The sequence below is a fragment of the Emydura macquarii genome, unplaced genomic scaffold (assembly GCF_026122565.2).
Source record: "Emydura macquarii macquarii isolate MOO-44397 ecotype Brisbane River unplaced genomic scaffold, CSIRO-AGI_Emac_v2 contig_587, whole genome shotgun sequence".
NCBI classification, from domain to species: Eukaryota; Metazoa; Chordata; order Testudines; family Chelidae; genus Emydura; species Emydura macquarii.
This window is the reverse complement of record NW_027130724.1, coordinates 10,334,924-10,349,716: the sequence shown is the minus strand read 5'-3', so window position 1 is coordinate 10,349,716 and position 14,793 is coordinate 10,334,924. Positions and strand designations below refer to the sequence as shown.

The 14,793-nt window shown below is 39.0% G+C and overlaps 1 protein-coding gene across 3 annotated transcripts in view; it reads right to left on the bottom strand.

The window, feature by feature from the left end:
• Positions 1 to 14,793, bottom strand: part of ABCC8 (ATP binding cassette subfamily C member 8) — a 112,683-nt gene that overhangs the window by 20,721 nt on the left and 77,169 nt on the right. For all 3 annotated transcript variants that reach the window (XM_067540674.1, XM_067540676.1, XM_067540675.1), the window contains 6 exons: positions 14,085 to 14,165; positions 11,346 to 11,483; positions 7,018 to 7,143; positions 5,385 to 5,484; positions 2,152 to 2,399; positions 641 to 801 (listed from right to left, as the gene is read on the bottom strand). In XM_067540674.1, coding sequence (XP_067396775.1) covers positions 641 to 801; positions 2,152 to 2,399; positions 5,385 to 5,484; positions 7,018 to 7,143; positions 11,346 to 11,483; positions 14,085 to 14,165 — 854 coding nt within the window. The remainder of the gene's footprint in view (positions 1 to 640; positions 802 to 2,151; positions 2,400 to 5,384; positions 5,485 to 7,017; positions 7,144 to 11,345; positions 11,484 to 14,084; positions 14,166 to 14,793) is intronic.

The window sequence follows — 14,793 nt, the reverse complement described above, 5'->3', positions numbered from 1 at the left end:
TTTTCTGTAGTTAGAGTTAATTTTAAAGTGTATTTCTATTCTGGAAAGTAAATTTGCAAAAACAGTATTGTATGGTTCCATGCCTATTGTCCCTCAATGACTTCCTTGTCAAATGTATTCAGCTTGCTTGTAAAAAAGCCAGCCCCTCTCCTGCATTATCACTATAAATACAAGTTATAAAGGCCAAATTAAGACCTTAGTGACACCTGTGCAATCCCACTATCTTTAACGATGCCTTTGGTGACACATGTTCCATTCTGTTATCTTCAATAGAGTTGCTGAAGTATAAATACTTATACCTCAGCAAATGTTTCCACTGACAATGAATATCATGGAATAGAATCTGTAGCTTATTGACTCCTCTATTTTTCTCTTTTGTAAAAGAGTAAAAAGAAGTCAAAAGTTATTTTCATAACTAAAGTCAGCAGATATGACTCCAGGGAGTCAATCTGTTGACTCAGAAGGTAGAATTTTGATATAAGATAAAAATGTGTAGTGTCTGTTAACTTTCAATAAGACACTTCAGAAATACGTATTCATAGTAACTTCAGAACAGAACTGCACAGGAAAGGCTGCTTTGAAATAAGGAATATCAAGTCTTTACACTGCACTACTGCTTGCATTAGAATTAAAGTAGTACCTCATTGGTGCCAATATAATTTTATTCAGAAGACAATAGTGTAGTTTTTTGGCAACTTTTAGACCAGTCCACTCCACTGCTATTGATGTGACAAGACACAGTATAATTCCAAGGCAGCAGAGAACGCTGAACACCCTTGAGTAGCGAGAATGATTGAATTCCTAAGAAACAGAAGCAAAATTATTATTTTTAATATTTTAATCATTTCAAAATAAGGTTTGTGTTAAGAGAAGAGGTGGTGGGATTGACATCTTTGAGGAAGAAGTTTTCTTTTCCTCTACACAACAGGGACAGTAACAAGCAGAGGCAGAACAAACTTCCCCACTTCATTTTGCCAATGATTCTCAACCATCTTAAGGCATAATTAAGCATCGTTCAGGAAAAAATGCTGTTTCGATTAAATTAAAAATTCAAATGCCACAGAATCTCATAAAATGATTCCAAAGGTTTTACGCATTAGTTACTTCCAGTTAGGAAAACAAATACCTTTAAAGAGTGTACTATGACATAGCAGGAGCTCTCTTTCAATGGGAGCAGGATAGAGGCCAGAAAAATTTAAAATAAATTATTAACAAGTTCACATTAAAACTCAGCTTTAGTAAAATATTTTCTAGGGATGAAATCAAAGGCTTCACTGAAGTCAATAGGAAAACTCTTCTGACTTGGATTTCACCCTAGGTTTCAACACAGCCAACACTTGTAATACCTTGGATTGAAAAAATTTTAAAAACTACATTTTGACCATTTTCAAGATTACTTCTTTATAGACATTAATCCCTTCACAGACAACAATGAAGTTTTAATGAAATAATGCTATCATTGTATCAGACCCATGGGGATGGTTAATTAGCCAGTCTTAAAACCCCCCCATTAATTATGACGATGTTGCTGAACAAATTATGCCTTTTTTCCTTGGCAAGATAAAATCCCATGGCAAGTGACACACTGGTTCATCTGAGCAATTAGCAAAATAAGTTAGTGGTTACTGGTAATTTAATGCCAAAGGAGGCTGGAATGGAGATATGAGTGACTGTACATGTCACATCTTGCTAATCTTAGGCAAGTCTACCATTCTATGCACAATTAAGAGAATGTCAATCAAAGAGGAGCAACCTAAAACAGATAGTTCATTTTGAAAGATCTTTAGTCCCACTTGTTATGAACCTCAGCTTGAAAGCACTTTCAGCAGCCAGAATGCTGCAGCACAGAAAGAAGAAAAAGAGCTGTCACTTCTATCAAGACTATTTTAGAGATGAAAACTAGTCTACCAAGCAGTGCTAATGGTGCAGTATGATAACCTTGACAAAAAGAAAAGAGCAGCAGCAGAGAGAGAGGAACTAATAAGCAAAAACAGTCCCTCCCTCCCCCCTGAAAATGTGATAGCCTTGAAAACATTCTGTGACGTACATTTTAATAGGCATATAGCATACTGCATGTTAATGGTCAAGCAAATGTTAGCATTGGGAGATGTTCCTTTGCCAAGTAAAAGAACTGTCTTACAAGTATGGTACCTGGGATACAGAGCAATTCTTTTGTTCTAGCTCACTCTTTGCAGAAATGGCATCGGATGTCCATTTTGCCAGCCAGTAGTCGATAGCCACCATAACAGTGTGTTTCAAGAGCTGTGAAAGGACCAGTAAAGGCAAGAGCAGAACCCCTGCTGAGCTGAGGTACTTCCCACAGGCTCGCCAAGGCATCTTTGCTCTCTGATGTAGCACAGAAGATAGGCTGTCGTCATCATCACTTTCTGTTATTTCTTCTGTAATCAGCAGGAAAAAAAAGATGGTTGAATTGTAACATTACACTGGAATCTTTTTATATCCATTTATTTCATATGCAATAGCAGGTGCCAAGATACAAAATAAAAGGACAATTCAGGCTATTACACATGCCATACATTTTTCATACATGCCTCTGTCTCTTGCCCTTGTAGGCCCCAATTCAGCAAAGTCCCCAGGCTGGTGCTTAGGGACTTTGCTGAAAACATAACCAAAGTGCTGTAAATGAACATGCTGCAAGATGGGTTAAATATGGCAAACAAATATGTCAACAAATTGCATTAGAAAGGAACAGGTAAAATGCAGTGCAGAACATGCAGGACTTTTAGGGCGGTTATTATAGCAAATATTCTTCACAGAGCCATCAGGAGATCGGAGTTGGGGTTTGTTTGTTTTTTTGTGTGAAGGAGTGGAGTAGGCACTTGGCAAATATTCCAAGCATAAGGGACTGCATGAGATGGAGTGAAGTGGGAGATAAGAGAAGTAGTATAAGAGAGCAGTCAAGACTGAAACTGAGGTGGAACATAAGGAATGGGAGTTGGTGTAGAGGCAATAAGAACAGAGATGAAGGCTGGGGTGAGGGAGTGAATAAAGGAACACTTACATCTTCACACATGGACATCATGTTTAGTTTACTGAATGGAGTACAGTTTTGGGGTGAAATTACCTCCTCAGTTACACCAGCACAACCCCTTTGGGGTCAGCATAGTTGCATGGTCGTAAGTGAAGAAAAAGTTGATCCTCAATAATTAACGTCTTTACACTGATGCATTTTTTACATTTATAGTTTACTGGTTCAAGATTTTCTTGATAATAATGAAATGCAGCAGTGATTTTCTTTTCTAGGTAAAACCAGTGTTCCCAGGATATAGCGAGGTCTGTAGATTCAGCTGGCATTAGCTATATATCATTAGTTCATCCATTCTCTCACATTCAAATAGTGTTTACATTATTTAAAGGGTACTCAGAATTTTTTCAAGATGTCATTTATACATGCTTGGAATAATTTAATCTTTGTAATCCAAAAGGAAATATAACCTCTGCATGACCAGTCTATCACTATGAAAGAAATAACATGGGTACATGAACATTATTATCACTTCTTAGGCTCACCTAAAACTAGTTTTGATGAAACATAAGTTTCCTAAATACCAGTTAATAAATTAAAAGGTGGATTTGTGGGAATTGTGGAAAATTTCCCCCTAAGTGATCAGGTAGGTTTGTCAAATAAACATTCAAACACTTTAATACACATGGGTAGTTCTAGATATACATTGTGGATACACTATCTCCCCCTTGGAAAAGGAACAAAAAAATCTCCAGCAAGCAGCATATTTGAAAATCAAAAGCTTGAATGATATTTTAAGCTATGCAGATTCCCAGCCGCCTCAGGGCTCAACTTGGTGCACCTGAATAGAAGAGGTGTGTCTTAAAGCCACTTTTGTGCTCCCCTGATCCTGGGGCCAGCATGGTCATTGGCACAAGGTGAACAGCCTCATGTTCGCATCCCCATCCTGAACTGCACTGTTTGCTCCTCAGCCATAGACAATGGTTCGGGCAAAAATCCCTGCCCTGAGCCACTAACAATCTAGAGACCCCAATCCTGCAATTGATGGTGTGTGGGTGGAGTGCTACATCCATGTGGTGCCCCATTGAAGTCATAAGGGCTCCATGCAGGAGCAGCGCTCAACCCATGTGCTAATTGCAGTATCAGGGCCTAACATCTTAAATTACAAAATCTATAGTGCCACAAGGGAGAATGGCCTATTACAAAACGAATGGATACGCCTTCTCTGCCCTGTGGCTTTTACCAGCCAGCCCCATAGATTTAGGGTGACCATATTTCCCAAAGGGAAAATGGCACACTGTGTGTGGGGCTAGCCTGAGCCTGGCCTGAGCCGCTCACCCGAGCCTCTCCTGTTCCCCCCACCGGTGCAGGGCTGACGTTGCTGCTTGTCCGAGCCTCGCCTACTCCCCCTCCCCCTGCACGGGGCTGGTGTTGCTGCTTGCCAGAGCTCTGCCTATTTCCCCCACCCGAGCCCTGCCTCCCCCGCCACGTGGGACTGGCATCACTGCTCTCCCCGCCATTCCTCCGCACCCCATTTTTTGACAAATGCCCACTTTTGCCAAAAAAAGTCGAGACGACTGTGACAAGGCTTAAAAAAGGGACTGTCCTGGCCAAAACAGAACGTATGGTCATCCTACTTAGGTTACACAGAACCACCTTCATTATTTCTTATATTAGCTTTCTAATCAGTTATTATGGGGTTATTTTTGCATGTGTGCGTTTTCCTGACTGGGAAAAAAAGAAAAAAACGTTTTCAAAATATAATGATGTTTTTTGAAGTGTGAAACAAATCAGCCCAAACAATATTGGCCTAGATTCTCTGCTAATGTAATTGGACAAAATTCCACTAATGTCAGTGGACCTTTGCCCTTTTTCACCATCAGAAAATTGGGCCCACTAACTCTTGTGTGTTGTTGGAGAATTTACTAAAGACCCAATTCAGGAAAGCATTTAAGCACTTTCCTACATCTATCCCTATTCAGGAAAGCATCTAGAAGCCCATGGTTAGCTTAAGCATATGCTTAAGTTTGATTGAGTTCAATGGGAGTTAAGTAGATGCTTAAAATTAAGTATGTGCTTAAGCACTTTTCTGAAGAGGGATGCTTTTCCAAATCAGGGACCATGTGGGAACAATTTTGACAGCTCTTATAAGGCTATGCTTAACCAACACCTTCAGCTTGCTCTCTGTAATGATCAGTTAAAGCCCGGTTTTAGTATATAACTCTTAGGAGTCATGATCCACATAAAAAACCAGGCCACACTGTTCCTTCTGGAAAAGACTGATTTTGTTGCTTAGAATCAATTCACAAATTTCAAGAATCTAAAACAGTTTGAACTGTAAAACACAAAGCAGTCAGCACTGGGTCTCAGGTTGTCCTTTTAAAAAAAATTACTTTACCTTCATCCTCTTCATCATCTTTTAGCAGAGCTTCTCGGGAGTACATGGTCCTTCGGAGGTTCTTCCTCTCCAAAACAGTTTTTCTTTCAATTATAGTCTCCTAAAAGCAGGAGAAGTCATGTGGTTTGGCTTGACAAAGCTTTTTTTAAAATTACAGATGTCACAAAAATGTATTTTCCAATCAGTGGGACAGTTAAAAGGAAGGAAGAGAATTACAACTGGTTGTCATGAATGTCTGATGTGCCATCTATATTTAAATCCAAAAGGCATAAATGGTGCAAATGACATTAATGTCAGTGTAACAGACACACTGCAACCCCATGCAGTACCCCTGGGGACCACTGTATTAAATTTATGAATGGTGTATTTGTGATTATGTGCTATTACATGAAGGAGGGTTATCACAGCTCCTCCTGGAACTAAACAAAAAAAAAAAAAAAGGTGTGGGCAATGATTAAGGCTAGTCTCAAACTCTAAACAATGGCAGAGTTGTACCACTCCCTGGAGTGGTTTGCATACACTGGTTCAAACTGGGCAGAGACCAAGGGACAAAGAAAGGACTTTTGGTAGAAAAAGCAGAGCTTGAACTGACACAGGACCTTCTTTCTGATCCAGCAAATGGACATGAACTTTTGTTTGAAGGGCCTTTATTCTGCTAAAGGCTTGGAAGGCCTTTGGCCTATTAGGGCCCCATAAGATCGATGGGTGTTCCTGCTATGACTAGAGTATATTTAAATCTGTTTATTTTTTAATATGTTTTCTCTGTAATTCTTTTACCTTAAGAATAAATGTACTACTGAGAAAGCTGTGTGGTAACTTGCAACTGCTGGCAATACACTGTTCATAGCCCTTGGAAAGAAAGCACAGGTCCTTGCCAGCAGGCAGACTGGCTTGCCAGGGATATCACAGTGTAAGGCAAGGAACTGTGCAGCTTTAAAACCCCTGGTCAGAAGGGAGTGGGACATGGGTCCCTCCCAGAGACAGGTCATAGCTAGAGTCCTGAAACCTGACTGGGTACTCCTGGAGTAGACCACAGGAAGGAAATACGGGTGAAGTTCCCCTGAAATGGTGACAGTCAGGACATGAATTCCATCCATCTTTGGGGACTGATTCTGCAGTTCTCACTCAGCCAAAGCACCCACTGAAGAAAGCACCTGCCTGTGTAAGACCGATAGTGTAGATCTTCCTATCTCATAATATTATAATTAACCAGACCTAGTTTACTGATAATTTGTGGCCTGTTATATAAGAATTTAAAAAAAATTAAAAACAGTACAATGGGTAAATCCAGCAACATTTACATCTGCAGCATTACTATTCCTGTACATGTCACTAACTCAATTTTCCCTATACTTAATGGTCCAATTCCATAATCCTCATGCAAAAAAATTCCCCATGGGGCTTCAGTAAGGAAGGTGGATGTAAGTCCTACATAGTATGGAGAAGATATGATATATCCAGATGTAAGGTTTTTTGTTTTAAAAAACAGAACAAAGTTCATTCAAGCTAAGTTTACAGACACACATACACACACACACACACACACACACAGACACACGTGTTACTAATGTTTACACCTTAAAATGCTTAAGGAATAATTTTTTAAGATGCTGAGAAAAAATACATAATAAACCTTCTCCAGTTCTTGGTCCTGTCGATTCATGAGTGTTTTCCAGTGTTCAAAGAGCTCAGACTCTGATTTCTGAATGTCCTTGAGTGTCCCTTCTCTTTGAATGGTACCATCCTTCATTGCAATAATCTAAGAAATTAGGAATACATGATGTCAAGGAGATATTTGGTTATATTTATGAAGCTCCCATCCTGTGATATGGGCATGCTACAAAATATTAAAAACCAATACTATTCCATACAGATGACATGGATACAGATCAATACAGATGACATGGATACACTGAGGAAGGAGGATATCCTACTTGACATTATGACTCAAAACATTTCCCATTTTAGCATACCCCAGCCTCTCTATCATTCCCATCTCAGAGTGGGCTTTGAGAGAAACAGTCACCTTTCCCCTTCCTCAGGGAGGCATTCACTTTTTACTCCAGCAATGGACCCAATATTTGACAAAGTCTGTCACTGGCAGAAGGGACAGGGATATTATTCATAGTTAACAATCCTCAGCACCTTCAGAGCCTCGGCAATCATCATGGCTGAAATTCAAGCAGAGATAATACTGGTTCAAATCCTCTGATGTGCCTGAACTGAGCTTGATGAACCAGATGTGGGATTATGCCACCTATTTGTTCCTCCTGGTCCTGGGACTGGCTAGAGGTTGTTCCAGCTACTAGAATAAATTAGAGCAGCCTTGGCTGTTTTTAATTGTATTGTTAGAAATGGTTCCTCAGAGGTTGCTCCACTGACCCAGGATCACCAAAGTATATTGTCCTGAGGCCCCAACCCCATCATGTCCCCTCTCATTCCTGATAAGATCCCTACTCCATTGGTATTTGACTAACATTTGAATTATAAAAACGCCCACGTATCCCTTTGAGCATTGGGGCCTCACTGTACCAAGTGCTATGCAAACATATGTGAAGAGATGGTCCCCAGCACAAGGAACTTAGTGGGTGATATAGGGTGTGTGTTTATATATATATAGAGAGAGAGAATGAGTGAGCCAAGAATTCCTGAACTTCAGTCCCCTGCTACTGATTTGCTACATGACTTTGGGCAACACAATTAACCCCAGTGTTAAAGTGGGATGATCATACTTCCTCTGTTGGGTGTCATGAGGATAGGGAATGAGTCAAATTCTATCACTTATGCAGTGAAGTCAGTACCATTGTAGTAGCATAACAGAGCAGAATTAGGCACACTGGATCTGATTCTCCACTGCCTTACACCTTGTGTACTCATCACCCCTTGTGCAAAGGGGGTGTAAAACACTATCATTCTGAACTGATAATATTTTACAACCCCTTTGCACAGGTGTAAATAACCATACAAAGTGCTAGGCAGTGGATAATAAAGTCTGTTTATTGGATTTTATCATTTTTATTTACATCATCTTAGTCTGATGTACTGGTGCCAGGACAGATTTTTGCCTCCACCTTGAGATAAGCAGTTGTTTCTAAGAATTAATCCACCTCTTTAAAAAATATTTATCCTTCAATTCTTATTCCCTTTAAAAACACACTTCACATCCCTCAGCATCCTATGCGTCATACCTTAATGACACAGATTGCTTTTAATTCTTTGTTCCTAACTCACCTCTTCCTGGAAGATGATGGAGGATGTAATAGTTAAGAGGAAGAACGGATTCCTTTCTGACCAGCAGGAGAGCTTATAACTCTTTCTAAACACATTTTATTAACAAGAAAACAATTTACAATTTAGAGCTGTCACCACTGAAAATGAAAGCACAGACTTTTAACTACATGCTGTGCCCAGCATGTTGGGCCTTCATGCAGAAAATTACATGTAAATATTCTGGTTCCATAGCCTTTTTGCCACCACTGGCCTTTGGGAAATGCTGTGGGGCTCTGGTTATTACAGCTTTCCAAACAGTAAATGTTGGATAGAAGAAACACATCTTTTTGGTGGAAATTATTATGGACACATTGGTCAAAGCCTGAAGAAGGGGCCCTCTCAACTCCTATTGATTTCAAATCAATGGGTTTCCTTCTGCTGTCATGTACACCAGGTTGAAAATAGCATAACTCCAGTGGAATTACTTCTGATTAACACTGAAGAAAACTGAAGGAAAATGAAACTCAATGACTTGAACTGATAACTACCTCCAGCTCCCACTGATTTCAGCTGAAGGTATTCAGCACTTCTTAGGCATAGGGTTAGTCAAAATTTTTCAGTCAAAACTGTTTTTCAATGGATAATTGGGTTTTCAAAAAACATTTTTTTTTTCAAAACGTTTCTGCTTTCTGTGGAAAAGTTTGATTTTTAATTGAAAAATAAACGCCTGAAAATTTAAAAATTTTTAATTGAAAATGTGGCTGTGGTGCCTCATGGGAGCTGTAATCAGGATGCTTCAGACTCCCATTCTCCCCTCTCTTGTCCATTGATACTTCATCTGCCATGATGCATCACCTCTCCTCACCACAAATGGACAGAGTCGCATAGACTCTGGTGCATCATGGGAGATGTAGTCTGATAGGGAGCCCAGTCTATAGAGAATGGGAGCATGAGGCACCCAAACTACAACTCCCATGAGGCACCACAGCAACATTTGTGAATTCAAATTTTATAGTCTTTGACCAAAATATTTCAGATTTGGTTTTTTCACTGAAAACTTGATTTCCATGGGGAAAAAATTACCTTTTTTTTTGGATTTTGTTCTGTTTGTGCCAAAAACTTGCACAGAAAAAAAGCCCTGTTTTCTGATGAGCTCTATTCAAGAAACACGTTATAAAACTGGACCTTAAATTCTCTCAAAGGTTTTGCAGGAAAGTTTAGGAGTGTCATTTGACATATGTATTTCACATTACAAGTCTGAGAAATTTCTTAATGAATAACAATAGCAACAACTAGTAAAAGTCCTATTGCCCTGCCTTAGACAAACTCCCACTGGTTATAATATGAGTTTTGCCTGAGAAAGGACTTCATGATTTAGACTAATAATAAATAATGACTAATTATAACTTGCATTTGTAAAGCCCCTTTGCATCCTGCATGGGCCTATACCGTATTACAGTAATAACATTATTAGAAACAATTTATTATTAATATTTATAACCATTCTCATAGCATTTCAGATCAGGACAACAAAGAGATGTTTCTGACAAATGAAAATGAGGGAGAGGTTATTAATATGAGGCCAATAGTTATCCTTATTTTAAAAAATTGTCTTTGGAAAGAAATACTTATAGGTGTTTAAAGATGGGGAGGGAAGGACTGAGACAGATGTCTCAAGAGAGGGAATCCATATTGTAGGGATGACCACAGTAAAGGCAGAATTTCTTGCCTATCTTAAGCATGATAATGGTGTTTTCCGTAAAACATGGGTGGTGGTATGTGACCCAATGACAATGTCAGAGCAGACATTATAAAGAGATTTAAAAACCAACAGGACCAGCATAAAAATCTATCTGGAACCTTTATAAAAAGACAATATGAAGAATGCAAGGATGGGTGTGGTATGATGATGGTTGCATAAGCCAGAGAATAACTGTGCTGCTTCATTACATATGTGTTGCAAGTGACTGAAGCCCTGCTAGGAGAAATAATTGCAATAATCAATCCTCATGGTCAGGAAGGCATGTGTTGAAGATGTGTGCAAACTGTGCAACCTGATCAAAAACCAAAGAGACCTTCTTACTCTGTCTGACTCACCAAATCTTTGATATTTGTGACTGTGAGAGTTATTACATAAAAGTGCTACTTCTTTTTTGTCTATCAGCTACAAAATATAAAATAGACAACTACTTAAATAACTGAATTATTTCGAAAAGAAAAGTGCCCATCTCAATCTGTTATTTACTACATATGAAAGCCAGGAAGTGTCCATTTTTTCCCCTTGTGTCTTCCTTTGCCTCTATCTCCTTATAATGGTTTTCTTCTGTGGTAATAAAACAACTGCATAGTGATGTAAAAGATATAAATAGATATACCATTCTAATAGATTGAGTTGTTTAAAGAACGTCATCTAGACCAGATTTTCAAAAGGGACTAGTGATTTTGGGTCTCTGTTTTAGAGTGCTCAACTTGAGATGCCTTAAAAGAACCTCAATTTCCAGAATTGCCCATCCTCTGAAAATCAGGCCTCTTTAAGATGTTTCAAGTTGGGAATCCAAAAATTAATCTAGTCAATTTTGAAAAAATCACTAGTCAATTTTGAAAATGTTAATAATGCACCTTCTCCCTAAACAGTCATTTGTTGATACATAAATGCAAAAAGATTATTTTAACTAATGTTTATTTTATAGCAGTAGAAATTTACAAGCCACTTTTCTATTTCCTCATTGAAAATGATGACAACTTTCTTACCCAGTCAGCATGTGGCAGGTACTGTAGTTTGTGGGTGACCAGGATAATGGTCCTTTTGTCTTCTCTTAGCATTTTCAGGATCCCTTCCTGCATAAGATGGTCACTTAAGTGGATATCCAGTGCAGAAAACGGATCGTCCTAGCCACAGGAAAAGAGATTAAGTACATGCCATACTGCTGCAGCCCAGCCTTTATAGGACTTAATGGAAGTGATATATTTTAAAACTAGTGCTGTCTTCAGTAAAGTCAGTTAGATCAACACAGACAAGAGGGAGGAGAAGATTAACAGTAAACAACATTTTGCAGTGGCAGGAGATTCTCAGATAGATGGCAACAAAGCATGAATTATCTTTTTGCAATGACTAATCTGAAATATGGTACTTTTAGTTGGACTTGTGCTGTGGTTTACTGAGCCCTTAGGGTAACTGTCAGTTTATTTACCTGTACTCTTCAGAGATTGATATATTGGAGTAACTAAGGGTGTGTCTACATGGCACCACATTACACTCTACAGGGGCACGAACTGTAGAGCACTCTGATGTGTTGTGCTCTAAATGTTCTATGTAGACACTGCTGGCATGAAGTAAAAGGTACCTAGTTTGTGCTGAGGTAGGTACCTTTCAGTTTATGCCAGCAGTATCTACATAGGACAGTTAGAGGGAAACATTAGAGCTCTCTAAGTTCACACCCCTGTATAATGCATGGTGGCACCATGTACACAAGCTCCTATTTTGGCCTAACAGTGTTGTCAATAGTAGCCTTAGGCTCTGATGTGCATGTCTTAAAGTCCTCCAGAGAAACAGGGTATAAGCACTTCTTGATTTCCTTGATGATATACTTGCTCCCTTGTGAGTTATCTATTCCCACATATGAAAGAAATTTCACTATTGAAAAACCACTAAGACAGCAAGATGGATCAGTTCTACGGTCCTGACCAGCGGACTGCTTTTTTTAAGGGTTAAAAATAGTAGATTAATTTTTTCCTATTGATTCACTGATTTGTATTTTTTTTAATTTAGGAAAGATCTAACATTTATTGTTGTCTTGAGGATTTATTTATTAATTCCATTTACATTCAGAACTATGAACACAGAGTATGGATGGTAGTACTGATATTACTGGTACGATTTACATCGTTTTCCCACTGGATATTGTTTATTAAGATAATTTATACTGATTCTTTTTATGTGGAATGTGAAATTTTGCTCTCTGAGCATTGCATTACGTCTGCTGTCTCCCACTGAAATCAATGGGCGTTTTGCAACCAAATTCAGTGGGGCAGAGTTAGGTCAAAGCTAGATGCTTTTGAAAATCCAACTCCCTTAATCTTTTTTTTCTGCTGAATTGTGGAATAATGCCACATTGTAATTACATTTAATACTTACATTGTATTGGTACACTTAGAAAAATCATTAAAAACTATTTTAAAATATCCAGAGGCAATTATGATATAAAGATGATGATATTTGAGGGTGTAATAAATCAGAATATAATAAAATGAAGGATAAAAATGAAGGAAATTCAGAGGCGACGGGTATTGCCACACACGTTACAGTAACCTCGCACCTTGACAAAGAGTATAGTCTCAAATCTTTGCATGGAGTTTTAGTCACCCATTTCCAAGTAAAGTCCATAGGAATCATACATCTAAAATGCTGAGCAGGTTTATATGAAGTTGTCAGGTGAAATGCTGAATTCCCTTGATTCAAAATCAATAATCTTCCTTAACTCTAGTTTTATGCATGCCTGCCCATATGCAGTGTTGTTCTCTTGTACCCCAATATTTGCCCTGTTCCACTGCAGCACTTGGCCAGACTAAGCGGCTCTACCTGTGCTATATTCACTGCCCAAGAAGAGCTACTCATGTTGTGAAAGGGATTTCACTCGTTTGGGACAGTCACCAAATTGTTATGTGGACTGTTCATAGGGAGAGGTCTATGAATCTGCCCCCTGGTATGATATGTATTGCCTTTCTGGCTCCACAGGACATGGCTGGCTAACAGTCAGGTACAGAGGACTTTAAAGGGGTCATATACTTGAAAGTTGAGCTCAGAAAGGAAACTATCAGATAGGAGAGTCAACAAGCCCATTAGTGAGTGTGTGTGTGTGGGGTGTTACTTGATTCTTCCCCACACTGATTCAAAGGACCTAATCCCACTCCCCCTTCCCAAGAGCGGCTTGATTGGGGGTGGGACAAAATACACAGAGAACAGTTCAGGCTGGGCAGAGAGCTTGTTTCCATGAAGAAAAGAGATGCCTTGGACATAGGAGAATATTCAATTTTATGGTTAAGAATTTAGGAATTTTTACAAATACACTGGCACCCAAGCTCAAACCCAGGGGTCAGGTGGACTTGGACTCAGGCAGCTATACCATGCTGCCACCCACGCCGCAACGTCCACATGGCTATTTTTAGTGCACCAACTCAATTCTGCCTAGCCAGGCTGGGAGGCACGCTCCAAGGTGCAGTACAAACATACCCTGAAGGGTCAAATCCATGATTTCTATTTACATTTTTTTTATCCTATTAGCTCTCTGTGGTATTTATGAGGGGTCCATTCCCGTGGTATCTCAGCACTGTATGTCAGCTATAACAAATCTAAAATAAAGTAGTGCATATTTCAGTTGCTAATAGCTCTTTGGTTCAGTGGAGCAGAATTTCATGTGCTGCCCATTAACATTCTGAACGATTATACCTGGTGCTGCAGTTTACAGCATAGACATAATGGCGTCTACTTACCAGGAACACAACATTTGTTTTCTGGTAAAGTGCTCTTGCCACACTGATGCGCTGGCGCTGTCCTCCAGAAAGATTAATACCCTGGACATAAACAGATTTAAAACAAATAATCAGTTGATCACAGAATCTCGAACCCAACTCTACGATCAGAAAACTCAAATTTTGTTTTGTTAGAAGCTTATGTGGAGAAGACACTATGGAATGAGAGAACCCAGGAACAATCTTTTGAAAATGTAGCCCTAATGTTCAACTGGGAAAGACGCAGATAATTGCCTTGAAATCTGGAACTCTCTATCATGAATTCTGGAGCATACATACAGAACAGTAAAATTATTAAAGCCTTCTTTGCTATTGAGCTAATGCAACTGCAAGGCAGATTACAGTGATTTACTGAGCAGTTCCAGATTTCCTCTTACAAGGTCAGAGGAAACTTTCAGATGACCTCAGTTGTATACTGCTAACAGCTGGAACTGACTTTTTAAATGTTCTTTATCCTCACTCAAAATGTACTTCAGCATGAGCAGGGAACATTTAGTGTATTAGACCAACATTTAAAAAAATAGGTGGCTAAAGTTAATTTCATATGTCCATATTCAGTTCATTGAGAAAAGCTGTGTTCTTGACACTTTAGAAAAACCAGACCATTTGTTCAGGTGCCTAAATAAGGTCTTAACAGTTTAACTTGCGTCCTTAGACTTATTTTTTAGCT